This window comes from Oncorhynchus nerka, linkage group LG6 (genome assembly GCF_034236695.1).
Source record: "Oncorhynchus nerka isolate Pitt River linkage group LG6, Oner_Uvic_2.0, whole genome shotgun sequence".
Taxonomy (NCBI): Eukaryota; Metazoa; Chordata; class Actinopteri; order Salmoniformes; family Salmonidae; genus Oncorhynchus; species Oncorhynchus nerka.
Window position 1 is genome coordinate 52895977 of NC_088401.1, and position 19135 is coordinate 52915111.

Sequence of the window (19135 nt, forward strand, 5' to 3'; positions counted from 1 at the left end):
TCTCTCTCTCTCCCTCCCGCTCTCCCTCTCTCTCTCTCTCTCTCTCTCTCTCTCTCGCTCTCTCTCCCTCCCGCTCTCTCTCTCTCTCTCTCTCTCTCTCTCTCTCCCTCCCTCCCTCCCTCTTTCTCTCTTTCTCTCCCACTCTCCGTCCGTGTTTTGACACTGGTGGGGAATGACATCCTGCAGAAATAATGATATTTTGAGTGGTAGCTGCAAGCTGGGGATCTAGTGTGTAATTGAAACACTGGGGCACTTTCACACTCTGCCTCCCCCCGTCCTCCCCATACCCAGCTGTGCTCCTGATGGAGCTCCCCTGATTCGCCCAGACAATCCCTCACACTTCTGGCAGGTGGCAAAGAGATACATTCTAGGATTTATTTATTCAGAGTTTATTCCTCCAACCCTCTCTGCAAGAGGTAGTTATTCGGAGTAAAGTCTCACATTGTCTTGCGTGTATGGTAATATACACCGGGTATGATTGATTTAATGTTTTAGCTTGCATATGTGTTGATATATGCAGAATTTAGAAAAATGGTATGTAAACGCCGCAGCACAGGAAAGGATATTAAATTGCATCATATCGATTAATGTCAAAGAAACTCATCCAGCAGTGACACATAATTTGTACTTACACAGTACTGATTGAATATCCCATACATTCCTTCATCATCTCATACACTTTGTCTGTTGTCATGTTTTTAAAGAGGCATCTGTAACATTAAGTGATACTCAGTTGACACTGGGGATTGTGGGACGGCAGTTTACAAATGTCATAAATGGTGGTAGATGTATTGGGGATCATGAGCAGCCATCGCCTAACTGTGGTTATTATCTGTCTGTCTGTCTGTCTGTCTGTCTGTCTGTCTGTCTGTCTGTCTGTCTGTCTGTCTGTCTGTCTGTCTGTCTGTCTGTCTGTCTGTCTGTCTGTCTGTCTGTCTGTCTGTCTGTCCGCAGGGTGCGGCTTGAGGCGTTCTCAGACAACAGTGGGAAGCTGCAGCTCTCCCTGCAGGAGATCATAGAATGGCTGACGGCCAAGGACGAGGAGCTGTCAGAGCAGCTGCCCATAGGGGGTGACGTGGGGGCCGTCCAACACCAGAGGGAGTTCCACCAGGTACTGTGTTGGGCCCCTTTCAAAAGCTACATCACACAAACACTGAAAAAAGCCAAAATGTGTAACGGCATTCAGAGGGAGAAGGTGAGGACCAAGATGCAGCGTGGTACGTGTTCATATTTATTAAATAGAACTGAACACTAAATACAAAGTAACAAAAGGAATAACTGAAACAGTTCTGAAAGGTGATACAAACACTAAACAGAAAACAACTACCCACAAAACCCATGTGGGCAAGAGCTACCTAAGTATGGTTTTCAATCGGAGACAACGACAGACAGCTGTCCCTGATTGGGAACCATACCCGGCCAAAAACAAAGAAATACAAAAACATAGAAAAAATAACACAGAATGCCCACCCTAGTCACACCCTGGCCTAACCAAAATAGAGAATAAAAAGCCTCTCTATGGCCAGGGTGTGACACGACCCCCCCTCCCCCCAAAGCTGCAACTCTGGCCGCAAAACCTGACTCTAAAAGGGAGGGTCCGGTGGGCCTTCTTTACGGCGGCGGCTCGGGTGCAGGACGTGGACCCCGCTCCACCTCAGTCTTGGCCCACTTAGGTGGCACCTCTGGAGCGGGGACCCTCGCAGCGGGCCCCGGACCGAAGACCCTCGTAGAGGGCGCCACTGGACTGATGGGCGCCTCTGGACTGAGGGGTGCCTCTGGACTGAGGGGCTGCGATTCTGGCAGCTCCGGAGTGAAGGGCGACTCTGGTGGCTCTGGAGTGAAGGGCGATTCTGGCGGCTCCGGAGTGAAGGGCGACTCTGGCTGGTCCGGAGTGAAGGGCGACTGTGGCGGCTCCGGAGTGAAGGGCGACTCTTGCGTCTCCGGAGTGAAGGGCGACTCTGGCGGCTCCGGAGTGAAGGGCGACTCTGGCGGCTCCGGACTGACGGGCGTCTCTGGCGGCTCCGGAGTGAAGGGCGACTCTGGCGGCTACAGAGTGAAGGGCGACTCTGGCGGCTCCGGAGTGAAGGGCAACTCTGGCGGCTCCGGAGTGAAGGGCGACTCTGGCGGCTCCGGAGTAAAGGGCGACTCTTGCGTCTCCGGAGTGAAGGGCGACTCTGGCGGCTCCGGAGTGAAGGGCGACTCTGGCGGCTCCGGACTGACGGGCGTCTCTGGCGGCTCCGGAGTGAAGGGCGACTCTGGCGGCTCCCGAGTGAAGGGCGACTCTGGCGGCTCCGGAGTGAAGGGCAACTCTGGCGGCTCCGGAGTGAAGGGCGACTCTGGCGGCTCCGGATAAAGGGCGACTCTGGCGTCTCCGGAGTGAAGGGCGACTCTGGCGGCTCCGGAGTGAAGGGCGGCTCTGGCGGCTCTGGACAGGAGGGTGGCTCTGGCGGCTCCGGACAGACGGGCGGCTCTGGCGGCTCCGGACAGGAGGGCGGCTCTGGCAGCTCCGGACAGCAGGGCGGCTCTGGCAACTCCGGACAGGAGGGCGGCTCTGGCAGCTCCGGATAGGAGGGCGGCTCTGGCAGCTCCGGACAGGAGGGTTGGCTCTGGCAGCTCCGGACAGGAGGGCGGCTCTGGTAGCTCCGGACAGGAGGGTGGCTCTGGCAGATCCGGACTGGAGGGAGACTTGGTTCTGGGAGCAGGCACAGGACTCACCAGGCTGGGGAGACAAACAGGCGGCCTCTTCCTTGGCCGAGGCACCGGATACACAGGGTCGTGGAGGTGCACTGGCAGTCTGGCTGGATGCCAGCTTCCATCTGGCAAATGCGGGACTCTGGCACCGAGCACACCAGCCTGTGAATACTCGGCCGAGACACAGTGCACATCACCCCATAGCGCGGGGCCTGACCTGTCACCTACTTACCCCGGTAAGCACAGGGAGTGGGCTCAGGTCTCCAACCTGACTCCGCCACCCTCATCGTGTGCCCCCCAATTGGGGGGGGGGCTGCCTCTCGGGCTTCCTTGCCAGCCGTGTTCCCTCGTACCGCTGGTTCCCTTCTCCTACTGCCTCCGCTCTCCTGGCTGCCTCCACCTGTTCCCATGGGAGGCGATCCCTTCCAGCCAGGATCTCCTCCCATGTGTAGGATCCCTTCCCGTCCACAATGTCCTCCCATGTCCATTCCTACTTTTTAGCACGTTGCTTGGTCCGTTGGTGGTGGGTAGTTCTGTAACGGCTGTTGGTGGAAGAAGGTGAGGACTAAGATGCAGCGTGGTACGTGTTCATATTTATTAAATAGAACTGAACACTAAGTACAAAGTAACAAAAGGAATAACCGAAACAGTTCTGATAGGTGATACAAACACTAAACAGAAAACAACTACCCACAAAACCCATGTGGGCAAGAGCTACCTAAGTATGGTTCTCAATCAGAGACAACGACAGACAGCTGTCCCTGCTTGAGAACCATACCCGTCAAAAAACTAAGAAATACAAAAGCATAGAAAAAAGAACATAGAATGCCCACCCTACCATTTTGTCACACCCTGGCCATAGAGGCTGTTTATTCTCTATTTTGGTTAGGTGACAAAATGGTAGGTAATAATTAGGATTTTCTTACAAGGCAGGGTTCTCGAACCCTGTTCCTGGAGAGCTACCCTCCCATTTTTTTCTGTGGCACTAAGGAACATTCAACTCATTGCATGGCTTCTATAGAAAGTGTGATTTAATTAATTTACTATAGGCAGATACACAGTAACTACAGTGAACTATAGTTACAAATTGCTTGAGTGGAAACCATCATTCATGCCGAGCTGCAGGAATGTGTGTTTGAGTTACCATCCAGTTGACTCGTATTGATCAAACAAATTCAAAGATGCCTTCACAGCACAAACCAGTAACACTTTGTCTCTCCCTAGAAACTGGTTATTTACCTGTTTGGAATGAATAGGGCCACTAGGTTATGTTTTAGTGCTTTGACACTAACCTTAGTTTAATGTTAGCCCATCTGTAACATTAAGGATAGAGGGAAGTAAGCACTTTGAGAGCAGTACATACCTAAACCCTCCCTCCAAAGGGACTACTTTCAATTAGCAACCACTTCGATTTGAGGCTCTCTTAATTTGGCCATCTATCAAAATAACGACTCTATTTCAGGATTTAAGACCCTGGCTGTTCGGGACCAACAAAATGGCCGTGGAGTGTTTTGAAAGTAAGTGGTGGAAAAAGTACTGTATTGTCATACTTGAGTAAAGATAAAGATACCTTAATAGAAAATGACTTAAGTAAAAGTGAAAGTCACCCAGTAAAATACTACTTTATTAAAAGTTTTAAAGTATTTGGTTTTAAATATACTTAAGTATCAAAAGTAAATGTAATTTCTAAAATATACTTAAGTATCAAAAGTATAAATAATTTCAAATTCCTTATATTAAGCAAACCAGACTGCACTATTTTCTTGTTTTTTAAATTTACGGATACATAATTTACAAATGAAGCATGTGTGTTTAGTGAGTCCGCCAGATGAGAGGCAGTAGGGATGACCAGGGATGTTCTCTTGATAAGTGCATAAATTGGACCATTTCCCTGTCCTGCTAAGCATTCAAAATGTAACGAGTACTTTTGGGTGTCAGGGAAAACGTATGGAGTAAAAAGTACATAATTTTCTTTCGGAATGTAGTGAAGAAAAAGTTGTCAAACATATATATAGTAAAGTAAAGTACAGATATCCCAAAAAACGACTTACGTAGTACTTTAAAGTATTTGTACTTAAGTACTTTACACCACTGGTTAAAACCACCCAGTGGTGAATCTATAAAAGATACCCTGAACTGTCGTTAAATAAGAGTGGTTCAGCTGAAATCTTTTTATTTGACATGTTAAAAAGCCCCAGCTGCTCTGTGTTGATGGAGAGGGGAATTCAACTAGTTGAAAGCTGAGAGTTGTGGAGCCAAACAAGCAGATGCCGGGTGCAGAATATAAGAGGAGGAGAGATAGAGTCTCTCACATTCAGGGGCTTGTTCTGCACTCGTCCTTATTCTGTAGATGAACATTGACAAAATCCTTCCTTGCAATGGTTTCAGTTTTTTTTTAATCCATTTCCCGGTAAAAACATCTCCATTTGGTATGATATGTCCCCCAAACACAAACAGGCAGGCAGGAAGGCAGATGTGTGTTGTACACACACACACACACACACACACACACACACACACACACACACACACACACACCATAATTGGTCCTGTACTACAGCAGAATGCTCTTTCCACCTACGTTCCAATTTTCTCAGCTGTCAGTTTGTGCAGTGTGTCTCTGAGGAGAGAGAGCCGTATTGACAGTGAGAGTGGTCCTCACCCCCCCCCCCCCCCTGCCACAGACTGCTGCTGTGAAATCAGCTTCCAAATTAACAGGACAAAAACCATAGTCACACACCATCTCTCTCTCTCTCTCTCTCTCTCTCTCTCTCTCTCTTTCTCTCTCTCTCTCTCCTGCTAATTTCTCTATCTCTCTATCTACTGCTAAGAGATTATAGCCCACTGTGCTGTTTCCTCCCTCCCTCCCACCCATTTTGTTACTTAGTATATACCTGCTAAAATCACAATAGATTCCCTCCCCTCCTCTACACTCCACCCTCCTCCTTCCTCACCCCTTTCCTCCCACCATCCCTTTCTTTTCTCTATGTCCCCATTTTTATGCAATATTCCTTTATAATCTAAGAAGCTCCCACTCCCCAAGTGTGACGTTGCTCTAAAACTTTTCAGACAAAGCGGAGAGGGAAATTGTATGGAGTTTTCTGTGGAGAATTACAGGGTTTAAGAAATGTGAGTTATTGATCTTAAGTGGATTTGTTCTGCAGTATTTCAGTGCGTGGGGAAGTGTCCCTTTCAGTTTGTGTGTGTGCGTGCATGTGCGTGTGTGTGCTTGTGTGCGTGCGCATCGCTCTATAAGTATGTGTGTGTGTAGCGTTCTATAAGTGTGTGTGTGTTGTGTTCTATACGTGTGTGTGTGTAGTGTTCTATAAGTGTGCGTGTATTGTGTTCTATAAGTGTGTGTGTAGTGTTCTATAAGTGTGTGTCTTGTGTTCTATAAGTGTGTGTGTGTAGTGTTCTATAAGTGTGCGTGTGTTGTGTTCTATAAGTGTGCGTGTATTGTGTTCTATAAGTGTGTGTGTAGTGTTCTATAAGTGTGTGTGTAGTGTTCTATAGTATGTGTGTGTGTAGCGTTCTATAAGTGTGTGTGTGTAGTGTTCTATAAGTGTGTGTGTGTAGTGTTCTATAAGTGTGTGTGTATTGTGTTCTATAAGTGTGCGTGTGTTGTGTTCTATAAGTGTGCGTGTATTGTGTTCTATAAGGGTGTGTGTAGTGTTCTATAAGTGTGTGTGTAGTGTTCTATAAGTGTGCGTGTATTGTGTTCTATAAGTGTGTGTGTATTGTGTTCTATAAGTGTGTGTGTGTAGTGTTCTATAAGTGTGCGTGTATTGTGTTCTATAAGTGTGTGTGTAGTGTTCTATAAGTGTGCGTGTATTGTGTTCTATAAGTGTGTGTGGAGTGTTCTATAAGTGTGTGTGTAGTGTTCTATAAGTATGTGTGTGTGTAGCGTTCTATAAGTGTGCGTGTATTGTGTTCTATAAGTGTGTGTGTATTGTGTTCTATAAGTGTGTGTGTAGTGTTCTATAAGTGTGCGTGTATTGTGTTCTATAAGTGTGTGTGTAGTGTTCTATAAGTGTGCGTGTATTGTGTTCTATAACTGTGTGTAGTGTTCTATAAGTATGTGTGTGTGTAGCGTTCTATAAGTGTGTGTGTATTGTGTTCTATAAGTGTGTGTGTGTAGTGTTCTATAAGTGTGCGTGTATTGTGTTCTATAAGTGTGTGTGTAGTGTTCTATAAGTATGTGTGTAGTGTTCTATAAGTTTGTGTGTGTAGTGTTCTATAAGTGTGTGTGTGTGTAGTGTTCTATAATTGTGCGTGTGTTGTGTTCTATAAGTGTGTGTTTAGTGTTCTATAAGTGTGTGTGTAGTGTTCTATAAGTGTGTGTTTAGTGTTCTATAAGTGTGTGTGTGTAGTGTTCTATAAGTGTGTGTGTAGTGTTCTATAAGTGTGCGTGAATTGGTCCACTCACACTGACAGCGTCGTGAAGAAGGCGCAGCAGCGCCTCTTCAACCTCAGGAGGCTGAAGAAATTCGGCTTGTCACCAAAAGCACTCACAAACTTCTACAGATGCACAATCGAGAGCATCCTGGCGGGCTGTATCACCGCCTGGTACGGCAACTGCTCCGCCCTCAACCGTAAGGCTCTCCAGAGGGTAGTGAGGTCTGCACAACGCATCACCGGGGGAAACTACCTGCCCTCCAGGACACCTACACCACCCGATGTTACAGGAAGGCCATAATGATCATCAAGGACATCAACCACCCGAACCACTGCCTGTTCACCCCGCTATCATCCAGAAGGCGAGGTCAGTACAGGTGCATCAAAGCTGGGACCGAGAGACTGAAAAACAGCTTCTACCTCAAGGCCATCAGACTGTTAAACAGCCACCACTAACACTGAGTGGCTGCTGCCAACACACTGTCATTGACACTGACCCAACTCCAGCCACTTTAATAATGGGAATTGATGGGAAATTATGTAAATATATCACTAGCCACTTTAAACAATGCTACCTTATATAATGTTACTTACCCTACATTATTCATCTCATATGCATATGTATATACTGTACTCTAGATCATCGACTGCATTCTTATGTCACTAGCCACTTTAACTATGCCACTTTGTTTACTTTGTCTACATACTCATCTCATATGTATATACTGTACTCGATACCATCTACTGTATGCTGCTCTGTACCATCACTCATTCATATATCCTTATGTACATATTCCTTATCCCCTTACACTGTGTATAAGACAGTAGTTTTGGAATTGTTAGTTAGATTACTTGTTGGTTATCACTGCATTGTCGGAACTAGAAGCACAAGCATTTCGCTACACTCGCATTAACATCTGCTAACCATGTGTATGTGACAAATAAAATTTGATTTGATTTGATTTGTGTATTGTGTTCTATAAGTGTGTGTGTAGTGTTCTATAAGTGTGTGTGTGTGTGTAGTGTTCTATAAGTGTGCGTGTGTTGTGTTCTATAAGTGTGTGTGTAGTGTTCTATAAGTGTGTGTGTGTAGTGTTCTATAAGTGTGTGTTTAGTGTTCTATAAGTGTGTGTGTTTATTGTTCTATAAGTGTGTGTGTGTGTAGTGTTCTATAAGTGTGTGTGTGTGTAGTGTTCTATAAGTGTGTGTGTAGTGTTCTATAAGTGTGTGTAGTGTTCTATAAGTTTGTGTGTGTAGTGTTCTATAAGTATGTGTGTGCAGTGTTCTATAAGTGTGTGTGTTTAGTGTTCTATAAGTGTGTGTGTGTGTGTATTGTTCTATAAGTGTGTGTGTAGTGTTCTATAAGTGTGTGTGTAGTGTTCTACAAGTGTGTGTGTTTAGTGTTCTATAAGTGTGTGTGTGTGTAGTGTTCTATACGTGTGTGTGTGTAGTGTTCTATAAGTGTGTGTGTGTGTGTGTAGTGTTCTATAAGTGTGTGTGTGTAGTGTTCTATAAGTGTGTGTGTGTAGTGTTCTATAAGTGTCTGTGTAGTGTTCTATAAGTGTGTGTGTAGTGTTCTATAAGTGTGTGTGTAGTGTTCTATAAGTGTGTGTGTAGTGTTCCATAGGTGTGTGTGTAGTGCATAATCTATTCATCCAGAGAAAAGAGAGGAGGATGAAGTAATAATGAACCTAAAAAGAATTGTAATAATATATGCCATTTAGCAGACGCTTTTATCGCAAGCGACTTACAGTCATGCGTACATACATTTTACGAATGGGTGGACCCTGGAGTCAAACCCCCTTCCCTGACGTTACAAGCGCCATGTGTTCTGAGAAAGCTCAGTGTAATGGGGTCTCTGGGGGCCCCAGAAATAAATAGGGGACCGTCAACATGTTTGGAGGGGCAATGAAACCATTTCCTTCTCTGACTCTTCCTCCTCCATCATGCATAATGTAGCCTAATTGGATCTGAAGTCTTTATATTTAATGTTCCTTCAGCCAAAGACGGCACCCCTCAGTGTGAAATTTAGCTGGAATTAAAGTTTTAACGCAGCGGAGGCCTAAGGGAGGGAAGTAAACCCGCAATCCCACCTTGGGTACCAACCGCTCACTCAGAAAAAAATGAAACAAGCGGGTTAAAATCTGAGTTTCCTTAGTAACCTCACCAGGAAATCTTATCAGAAACCACATCTCCTGCACAGAACACATTTCTGCATGTTTGCTAAGCATCAGTGGTATATGCCAGTTCAGTGGGGCTCCGTATTTAATTCCGTCAGTGAGGAGGGAGGCTGGTGTTATCAGGGAGTGACTGGCTGCAGTCATGGGGTTTAATAGCCACTGAAAGACAGTCGCCACTGCGCCGCTCACCACAGGGGAAACCCTGTCCCGGCTCCACGAGGGAGCAAAAGGGGGCTTAGTTGAAACGTGTGCCCTCTCAGTTTTAGTTTTATGTCCCTTTATAAAAATCGCAAAAAAGTTAAAATGATTAAGTGACACGTTGGCGCAAAATCTAAATCTTCTCTGCACTGGGACAGCGGGACAGCGCTAGCTGCGATGTGTGTAGGGGAGCTATGGAAAGCCACTGAGGTGGTTAGCAATGAATAGGGCTGTTACAGTGACCATATTACCACCGCACCGGCAGTCATGACCACATTCAAATTCCACGTGACCGTTTAGTCGCGTAATTAGGCTTCAAGCTCTGATGCTGCTGATGGTCATTAGTAGCCTACCAAACTTGCTAACTGCCTGGTACTCAGCACTCTATTGTCCCTCTAATCACTCTGACATCAATGCAAATGTTTTCAAAAATCAAATCAAACACTTCATGAGAGCCCATGAGCTCATGTTGCGCAACATTTCTATAGTCTATGCATTTGTGTGAGAAAACAGAGTTTTGATTACCTCTATTAAAAAGAGGAGGATGCCATTAGCTTTCTATAGACTAGGCCTACTATATTTATTTATCAGCTTTCCTAATATTAAGGCAATTTCTTTGCTTTACAACCGGAGTATAGCCTGCCTGACTGGTATGAAAATGAACCACGGGAAAAGCGTCTTCCATTCGCTATTTAAGTGCATAGATGACATGTATTTATTTTTTCCGTGCCCCTGTTCTGAGATAGGTGCATTATTATGGTCCATTCTAAATCAAAACTAATTTCAAACATATTATTTAGTATATGTAAGACAACATTAAATTAAGAATAGTCTGATTGGTGATTATATTAGCCTATGATGAGCATCAATGATTTATTATCAATAATAATGCCCAGCGTGTTCAGTAAGGCAAGAAACAGAGAATGCTTTTTAAAAAACTTTTTCAAATCCTAGTTGCACACCTCATGTAGCCTAGCCCATAGGCCTATATGTTTTGATAAGGTTTGTGTCACAACTAAAGTGGACAAATAACTTCTTAACATTAAGCACATTAATCTGCTTTACAACCGGTGTAGTGCCTAAGAGACAATTTATGCTTGATCCGAAAATGTGGTCGGAGGCGGTGTATGGACGGCGTGCCAAATTGAGCTCCTTACCGCATTGTCGTGTGCCTCTCAAATTTTGTAATTTTGCATAGGGCTCAGTATTGCTCCGCATTGACATGATTGGTTGACGGTAGGTGAGGGCGCTAGGTCCTGTATAAACACAAACTCACTTCCTTGACAACTTACTTCACAACAGCTCTGCGCTACTCTGTAAAGCGGGAAAAAAATGATTGCCCAGACTTCTGCAGAGGCCATATCACCGTAAATGCTACATGCCAATGCAGATGTTGGATTGACCAACATTCACTGGCAAACAAATGTCAAATTTGGGGAAGATAATTTTCACCAAATAAATGCACCTTCATAATAAAGCATTACAAGCATAATCACATTTGTGTTAACTTTTGAGAACGGTGTTTTCCCGCTAATTTGTTGCATTTTGGAACATTCACGCTCAAAGCCTACTGCCTTGTGTGATTTTTTGCACTTATAATGTGAAGAAACAGCCTAATAGTTGATCAACATTTTAAGCTAAACGTTCCGACCTGTTGCATCAGCCTCATTGCTTTTTTTTATGCTAGTGGTTGTATTCATTTGGGATCTATCGCATCCCACAACTATCCAAGAGTATGTTTGCAATATTTATTTATTGCACAGAAGGACAAGTTGACCAATATAATAGATCAACTTTTGTACTATGGGGGTTAGTAGATTGACATAGGCTAGTGCTTTTTCTGTTCATTAGGCCTACTCCTCTTGTTGGCTGACGAAAGTATGCAGTTCTTCTAACATCTTCAATATGCGCCTCGGAATTCAATGAGAGGGAGGCTCGCAATTGCGTTTGTCTTCACTTGTAGCCTACATCTTAGCTGAGATACCTCTGAGAAGGGCCCGATCATGTGACGGGCATTGGCGAATAAGAATTGAGATATCTGAGAGCGCCATGTGAGTGAGAGGTATTTTGGAGCATGACAGAGAGAAGGGAATTGTAATTATTATATTAATTCCAAGGGCACAACGACCACTTTGGCTGCAAAGGCCATGGATTTTAAAAAATCTAATTGTGAATGAGAGACTGATGAAGTGTGTGCAGCCTGGACAAGAAACAAATCAAATCAAATCAAAGTTTATTTGTCACGTGAGAAAGAAAAGTGTGTGTGTGTGTGTGTGTGTGTGTGTGTGTGTGTGTAGGTAAGTAAAGAAATAAAACAGTAAAAACAGTAAAAACAGTAAAAAGACATTTGAAAATACGAGTAGCAAGGCTATGTACAGACACCGGTTAGTCAGGCTTATTGAGGTAGTATGTACATGTGGGTATGGTTAAAGTGACTATGCATATATGATGAACAGAGAGTAGTAGTAGCGTAAAAAGAGGGGGTTGGCGGGTGGTGGGACACAATGCAGATAGCCCGGTTAGCTAATGTGCGGGAGCACTGGTTGGTCGGGCCAATTGAGGTAGTATGTACATGAATGTATAGTTAAAGTGACTATGCATATAAGATAAACAGAGAGTAGCAGCAGTGTAAAATAGGGGTTGGGGGAGGGGTCACAATGCAAATAGTCCGGGTGACCATTTGGTTACCTGTTCAGGAGTCTTATGCCTTGGGGGTAAAAACTGTTGAGAAGCCTTTTTGTCCTAGACTTGGCACTCCGGTACGGCTTGCCATGCCGTAGTAGAGAGAACAGTCTATGACTGGTGTGGCTGGGGTCTTTGACAATTTTCAGGGCCTTCCTCTGACACCACCTGATATAGAGGTCCTGGATGGCAGGTAGCTTTGCCCCAGTGATCTACTAGGCCGTACGCACTACCCTCTGAAGTGCCTTGCGGTCGGAGGCTGAGCAATTGCCGTACCAGGCAGTGATGCAACTGGTCAGGATGCTCTCGATGTTGCAGCTGTAGAACCTTTTGAGGATCTCAGGATCCATGCCAGATCTTTTTAGTTTCCTGAGGGGGAATAGGCTTTGTCGTGCCCTCTTCATGACTGTCTTGGTGTGTTTGGACTATTCTAGTTTGTTGTTGATGTGGACACCAAGGAATTTGAAGCCCTCAACCTGCTCCACTGCAGCCCCGTCGATGAAAATGGGGACGTGCTCGGTGCTCCTTTTCCTGTAGTCCACAATCATCTCCTTAGTCTTGGTTACGTTGAGGGATAGGTTGTTATTCTGGCACCACCCGGCCAGGTCTCTGACCTCCTCCCTATAGGCTGTCTCGTCGTTGTCGGTGTTCAGGCCTACCACTGTTTTGTCATCAACAAACTTAATGATGGTGTTGGAGTCGTGCCTGGCCATGCAGTCGTGGGTGAACAGGGAGTACAGGAGGGGACTGAGCACGCACCCCTGGGGAGCTCCAGTGTTCAGGATCAGCGTGGCAGATGTGTTTCTACCTACCCTCACCACCTGGGGGTGGCCCTTCAGGAAGTCCAGGATCCAGTTGCAGATGTGTTTACTCCCAGGTTCCTTAGCTTAGTGATGAGCTTTGATGGTACTATGGCGTTGAACGCTGAGCTGTAGTCAATGAATAGCATTCTACATATGTGTTCCTTTTGTCCAGATGGGAAAGGGCAGTGTGGAGTGCTATAGAGATTGCAACTTCTGTCGATCTTTTGGGCGGTATGCAAATTGGAGTGGGTCTAGGGTTTCTGGGATAATGATGTTGATGTGAGCCATCACCAACCTTTCAAAGCACTTCATGGCTATGGACGTGAGGGCCATGGGTCTATAGTCATTTAGGCAGGTTGCCTTAGTGTTCTTGGGCACAGGGACTATGGTGGTCTGCTTGAAGCATGTTGGTATTACAGACTCAATCAGGGACATGTTGAAAATGTCAGTGAAGACACCTGCCAGTTGGTCAGCGCATGCCCGGAGCACACATCCTGGTAATCCATCTGGCCCCACAGCCTTGTGAATGTTGACCTGTTTAAAGGTCTTACTCACATCGGCTACGAAGAGCTTGATCACACAGTCGTCCTGAACAGCTGATGCTCTCATGCTTGCCTCAGTGTTGCTTGCCTCGAAGCTAACATAGAAGTGATTTAACTCGTCTGGTAGGCTTGTGTCACTGGGCATCTCGCGGCTGTGCTTTCCTCTGTAGTCTGTAATAGTTTGCAAGCCCTGCCACATCCGACGAGCGTCGGAGCCGGTGTAGAATGATTCAATCTTAGCCTTGTATTGACGCTTTGCCTGTTTGATGGTTCGTCGCAGGGCATAGCGGGATTTCTTGTAAGCTTCCGAGTCCAGCACCTTGAAAGCAGCAGCTCTACCCTTTAGCTCAGTGCGAATGTTGCCTGTAATCCATGGCTTCTGGTTGGGGTATGTACGTACAGTCACTGTGGGGACGACGTCCTCAATGAACTTATTGATAAAGCCAGTGACTGATGTGGTGTATTCCTAAATGTCATCGGAAGAATCCCGGAACATGTTCCAGTCTGTTATAGCAAAACAGTCCTGTCGTTTAGCATCTGCTTCATCTGACCATTTTTTTTATAGACCGAGTCACTGATGCTTCCTGCTTTAATTTTTGCTTGTACGCAGGAATCAGGAGGATAGAGTTGTGGTCGGATTTACCAAATGGAGGGCGAGGGAGAGCTCTGTACGCATCTCTGTGTGTGGATTACAGGTGATCTAGAATTGTTTTCCCTCTGGTTGCACATTTAACATGTTGATAGAGATTTGGTAGAACTGATTTAAGTTTCCCTGCATTAAAGTCTCCGGCCACTAGGATCGCCGCCTCTGGGTGAGTGGTTTACTGTTTGCTTATTTCCTTATACAGCTGGCTGAGTGCGGTCTTAGTGCCAGCATCTGTATGTGGTGGTAAATAAACAGCCACGAAAAGTATAGCTGAGAACTCTCTAGGCAAGTAGTGCGGTCTGCAATTTATCATAATATACTCTACTTCAGGCAAGCAAAATCCAGAGACTTCCTTAGATTTCGTGACCAGCTGTTGTTTACAAATATACGCAGAGCGCCCCCCCCGGTCTTACCGGAGTGTGCTGTTCTATCCTGCCGATGCAGTGTGTATCCCGCTAGCTGAATATCCATGTCGCCATTCAGCCACGATTCCGTGAAACATAAGATGTTACAGTTTTTGATGTCCCGTTGGTAGGATATTCGTGATCGTACCTCGTCTAGTTTATTGTCCAATGATTGCATGTTGGCGAGTAATATTTATGGTAACTGAAGGTTTCCTAGTTGCCTTCTGCGGGTCCGGACGAGGACCCAACTTATTGTGGGAAGCTTGTGGAAGGCTACCCAAAACTTTTGACCCAGGTTAAACAATTTAAAGAGTGTATGTAAACTTCTGACCCACTAGGAATGTGATGAAAGAAATACAAGCTGAAATAAATCATTCTCTTTACTATTATTCTGACATTTCACATTCTTAAAATAAAGTGGTGATCCTAACTGACCTAAAACAGGGAATTTTTACTGGAACTAAATGTCAGGAATTGTTAGAAAAACATGTATTTGGCTAAGGTGTATGTAAACTTCCGACTTCAACTGTAAGTAAAAATACTTTAAAGTACTACTTAACTATTTTTGGGGGGGTATCTTTACTTTACCATTTATATGTTTGACAACTTTTCATTCACTTCACTATGTTCCTGAAGAAAATGATGTACTTTTTACTCCATACATTTTCCCTAACACCCAAATGTATTCGTTACATTTCGAATGCTTAGCACATAAGGAAAATGGTCCAATTCACACACTTGTCAAGACAACATGATTATTGCTACTGCCTCTGATCTGGCGGACTCACTAAACACAAATGCTTCATTTGTAAATTATGTTTGTCCCTGGCTATCCTTACATAAAACAAATAATAATAATTGTGCCGTCTGGTTTGCTTAATAAAAGCAATTTGAAATCATTTATACTTTTACTTTTGATACTTAAATATATTTTTGCAATTATATTTTATTTTTATACTTAAGTATATTTAAAACCAAATACTTTAAAACTTTTACTCAAGTAATATTTTACTGGGTGACTTTCACTTTTACCTGAGCAATTTTTCTTCGAGGTAACTTTACTTTTACTCAAGTATGACAGTTGGGTACTTTTTCCACCACTGGCTATATTACATGGATTTATTAGACTTTTTAAAATGTAGATGTTCCAAAGTTCTACACCAGTAGCTTGTAGGCTATGCTTGGAAGCCAGGAGATGCTAAATGTGTTTATGCTAATTAACGGTCAATTACCGTGAGAACGCAGTTATTTCCTTGACAATCACCAGCTGACAAAATGTCATGACCGCCATATCCCTAGATATGACTCCTGTGGTAGGCTAAGTGAATAACGTGATATGCCTCCGTCTGTAATATTCTATTTTGATTTATAATGGTGGAGTCAAGTTTACAGTTGACGCTGCTTTGCTTTCCTCACGCCCCACGACTACAGAGTTGAGTTAGCTTCTTAGCTAGCTATAAAAATGGTTAGTGTTATTAGCCTTAGTCTATTTAACTAGCTCGAACCAGCTAATCTGCCACTGATACGATGGATATCAAAAATTGGCTTCGCCAAGGTACCCAAACAAAACCAAAAGGAGAAAGCAAGCGATTGGCAGCAACAGCAGTATCAAACCACCGAGGCCGCTGCCAAGCCCAGCAGCGATGATGATGTCGAGCTCCAGCTAGCTCAGCGTGCAAGAGCCTACTTACCCTTCCACAAGCGTCGCCAGGATAATGGCTCCACAGCTTCCTCCACCTCCAACTCTTCCTGACAATATACCCATTTGCCATCAGAGCAGCATCAGTTTGTCGGGGCATAGACTCTACAAGGTGTAGAGTTCTTGACACACTCAAACCGGTGCACCTGGCACCTACTACCATATCCCGTTCAAAGGCACTTTAATATTTTGTCTTGCTCATTCACCCTCTGAATGGCACACACAATCCATGTGTGGATTTAACAGGTGACATCAATAAGGGATCAAAGCTCTCACCTGGATTCACCTGGTCAGTCTACGTCATGTTCTTAAAGTTTTGTGCAGTCAGTGTATTTCACTTTAGTTTAATAACGTACTAATATATAGGCTACAGTTTTTTACCTAGCATAAGTCGAGTGGTGAATGGAGATTAGCTGTTGAGGACAAGAGAGTCTGGTTGACACTGCCTGTCCATAGGCCCACGGAATTCTCTGTGATTACCTCCTAAATGGCACCCTATTCCCTATAGAGTGTATTACTGTTGACCAGAGCCCTATGGGACAGCCTATGAGTCATTAATTCCACTAGGCAGCTGGGTTGGTATCTGGGTCTGCAGCAGAATAATGTGCATGTACTCAGGCAGTTCAGCACAGAGACGATATAGTACAGACTGACAGCTAGGCAGTCCTATGTGGCCCTCTGCAAGTTGCTCCTCACTGTGTGTGTTCATGTATGCAAATTGATGTCTGTGTGTGTGTGTATATTGTACAGTGTGTGTTATAATGAGCCTATGCATGTTGTTTGTATGTGATCGAACCATGCCTTCATCTCTCTGTGGGCTCCTGTCCTGTCTGTCTCCAGGTATTCATGGAGGATGTCAAGTCTCGGGGGCCGTTCATCTACTCTGTGCTGGAGTCTGCTCAGGCCTTCTTGGCACAGCACCCCTTCCAGGAGCCCGAGGAGACGCTGCCCGACGGAAAAGGTCTGCCCACCCACTCCAAAACCGTGTCAAATGACAACCTACATATGCAGGATGTTAATTTGAGCTAGTTTGCTACAGGAGGAAAATAATCCTGCAGCAACAGGAAATGTTAATTATTATGTGGATTATAATTCATGGAAATGTTTTGTAGCGGTTGATGCATTTTTTGTTAGGGTAAATCAAGTCGGACATTTTAAAGTGGAAAGAACAAACTTTAGAAGCCATTTTAAACCTGAATACACTCCAAGGTTGCAACAAAAGAGTCACCAACAAAAGAGTGATCAAATTAAGATCCTACATCTGTAGGTGCCAATCCTCCCCATAACACCCCACCCTGCCACCCTGCCACACACACCAAAACCAGACCTGAGCAGTGAGAACAGAGAGAGATAGGGAGTTCAGTAAGTTGATCTCCAGGAGTTGTGCATCCACCATTAGGTCTGATTAGCAGCTACCTGTCCTGCTGTATCACAGTGGATCAGAGAATGTATGTTTGGGGAGAGCAGTTGGGTCGGGACCAATTAGCCCAGTTCACACCATCTGGTCAAATCAATAATGCAGCATGCTAGGCTGTTTCTGCCCCCCCTCTCCTTCTCTCCCTTCCTCGCCCTCCCCCAACCAACATCCTCTTTGCTCTCCACCACTGGTGGCACGCATGGGGAAAAGATGGGGGCGAACTCTCCCTGTTTCTCTGCCCCCAACAAGAGATTTCCCACAGTTTCTCCTATCCAACTGTTTCTTTCTACTGATGTTTGCACCAATTGGGGCTTACACTCTCTTTGCCTGCCTACCCAATCCCTCACCCTGCTCTCCTACTCCCCCCTCTTCATCCCCTCCTCCTCCTCCCCCAGAAGTGTCTCCGAGGAAGCGGATCCTGAACGTGAGTCGTTCAGTGTGGAAGCAGGCCAACGTGGCCAGTGACCTGTGGGAGAAGCTGACTGCCCGCTGCGTGGACCGACACAGGTCAGATATGCGGCACACGCCCACTCCACTGGGCTACAATACACCCATGATTCTGGGTTTTCGATTGGCTAGAGATGTTTTTACCGTGCCTGTACTCAAATATCATTGGGTCTTTATTTTGACAGCATAAAGGAAAATACTATGGCCGAAATAAGGTTAGGGTTGGTGTGTTGCTCAGGTATTAGGGTGATGTCTTGCGTTAGTGGTCAAACTGCATATGACAATGTATAAAACAACTGTAGAAGTTCAAGTATTCTGTCTGTGTCCAAGGCACATGGAGCGGACCCTGGAGCGCCTGCTGCAGACCCAGGCAGCCATGGAGGAGCTGGCGGTGGCCCTAGAACAGGCTGAGGGGGTCCGGGATGCATGGGAGCCTGTAGGGGACCTCTTCATCGACTCACTGCAGGACCACATCGATGCCACCAAGGTAAGCATGTATGTGTGCGTCTCAAATATTAAGCAAGCTGTCTGCTTCAAATAAAAAGCTGGGTTTGTGCGTGTGCGTTTGGGTGTGCGTGTGCGTGTGCGTGTGTGTGTGTGTGTGAGTGTGTGTGTGTACTGTGCTCCTCACCACCAGGGCCAGACAAAATCTGCAGATATCAGATCTCAAATCAAAGTGATTTGAAATATAAAATACCTGTGGAATCGACACAGATTAAATAGTGCCTGAAACATGAATAGATCCATCTTTATTGCTTAGATATGGAGACAATGCTGTGAAGATATTGATAAGAAAACTGTCTAGAAGATTCCCTCTAGCTACGCTCGCTAATCTGTTAGCTGTGAAGAGGCTCCTCCACTCTGCTGGCTAGATGGCTGTTACCTCACTGTAATTATGGAAGATCTGTCTCTCTATCCCTCTGCTCTCTTAGCTTTGTTTCTGTTAGTATTGACTCAGTGTTCCTGGGCGACATGATTTGATTTTTAATTAATTTATTATGATCTTGTTAGTGTTTAAGTCTTGCATCTTC

The 19135-nt window shown here is 45.1% G+C and overlaps 1 protein-coding gene across 1 annotated transcript in view; it reads left to right on the forward strand.

Annotated features, from left to right (window-relative positions):
- Positions 1-19135, forward strand: part of LOC115130619 (dystrophin-related protein 2-like) — a 118755-nt gene that overhangs the window by 10284 nt on the left and 89336 nt on the right. Inside the window, exons 2-5 of the mRNA XM_065019665.1 lie at positions 955-1111; positions 17081-17201; positions 18053-18164; positions 18435-18591. Coding sequence (XP_064875737.1) covers positions 955-1111; positions 17081-17201; positions 18053-18164; positions 18435-18591 — 547 coding nt within the window. The remainder of the gene's footprint in view (positions 1-954; positions 1112-17080; positions 17202-18052; positions 18165-18434; positions 18592-19135) is intronic.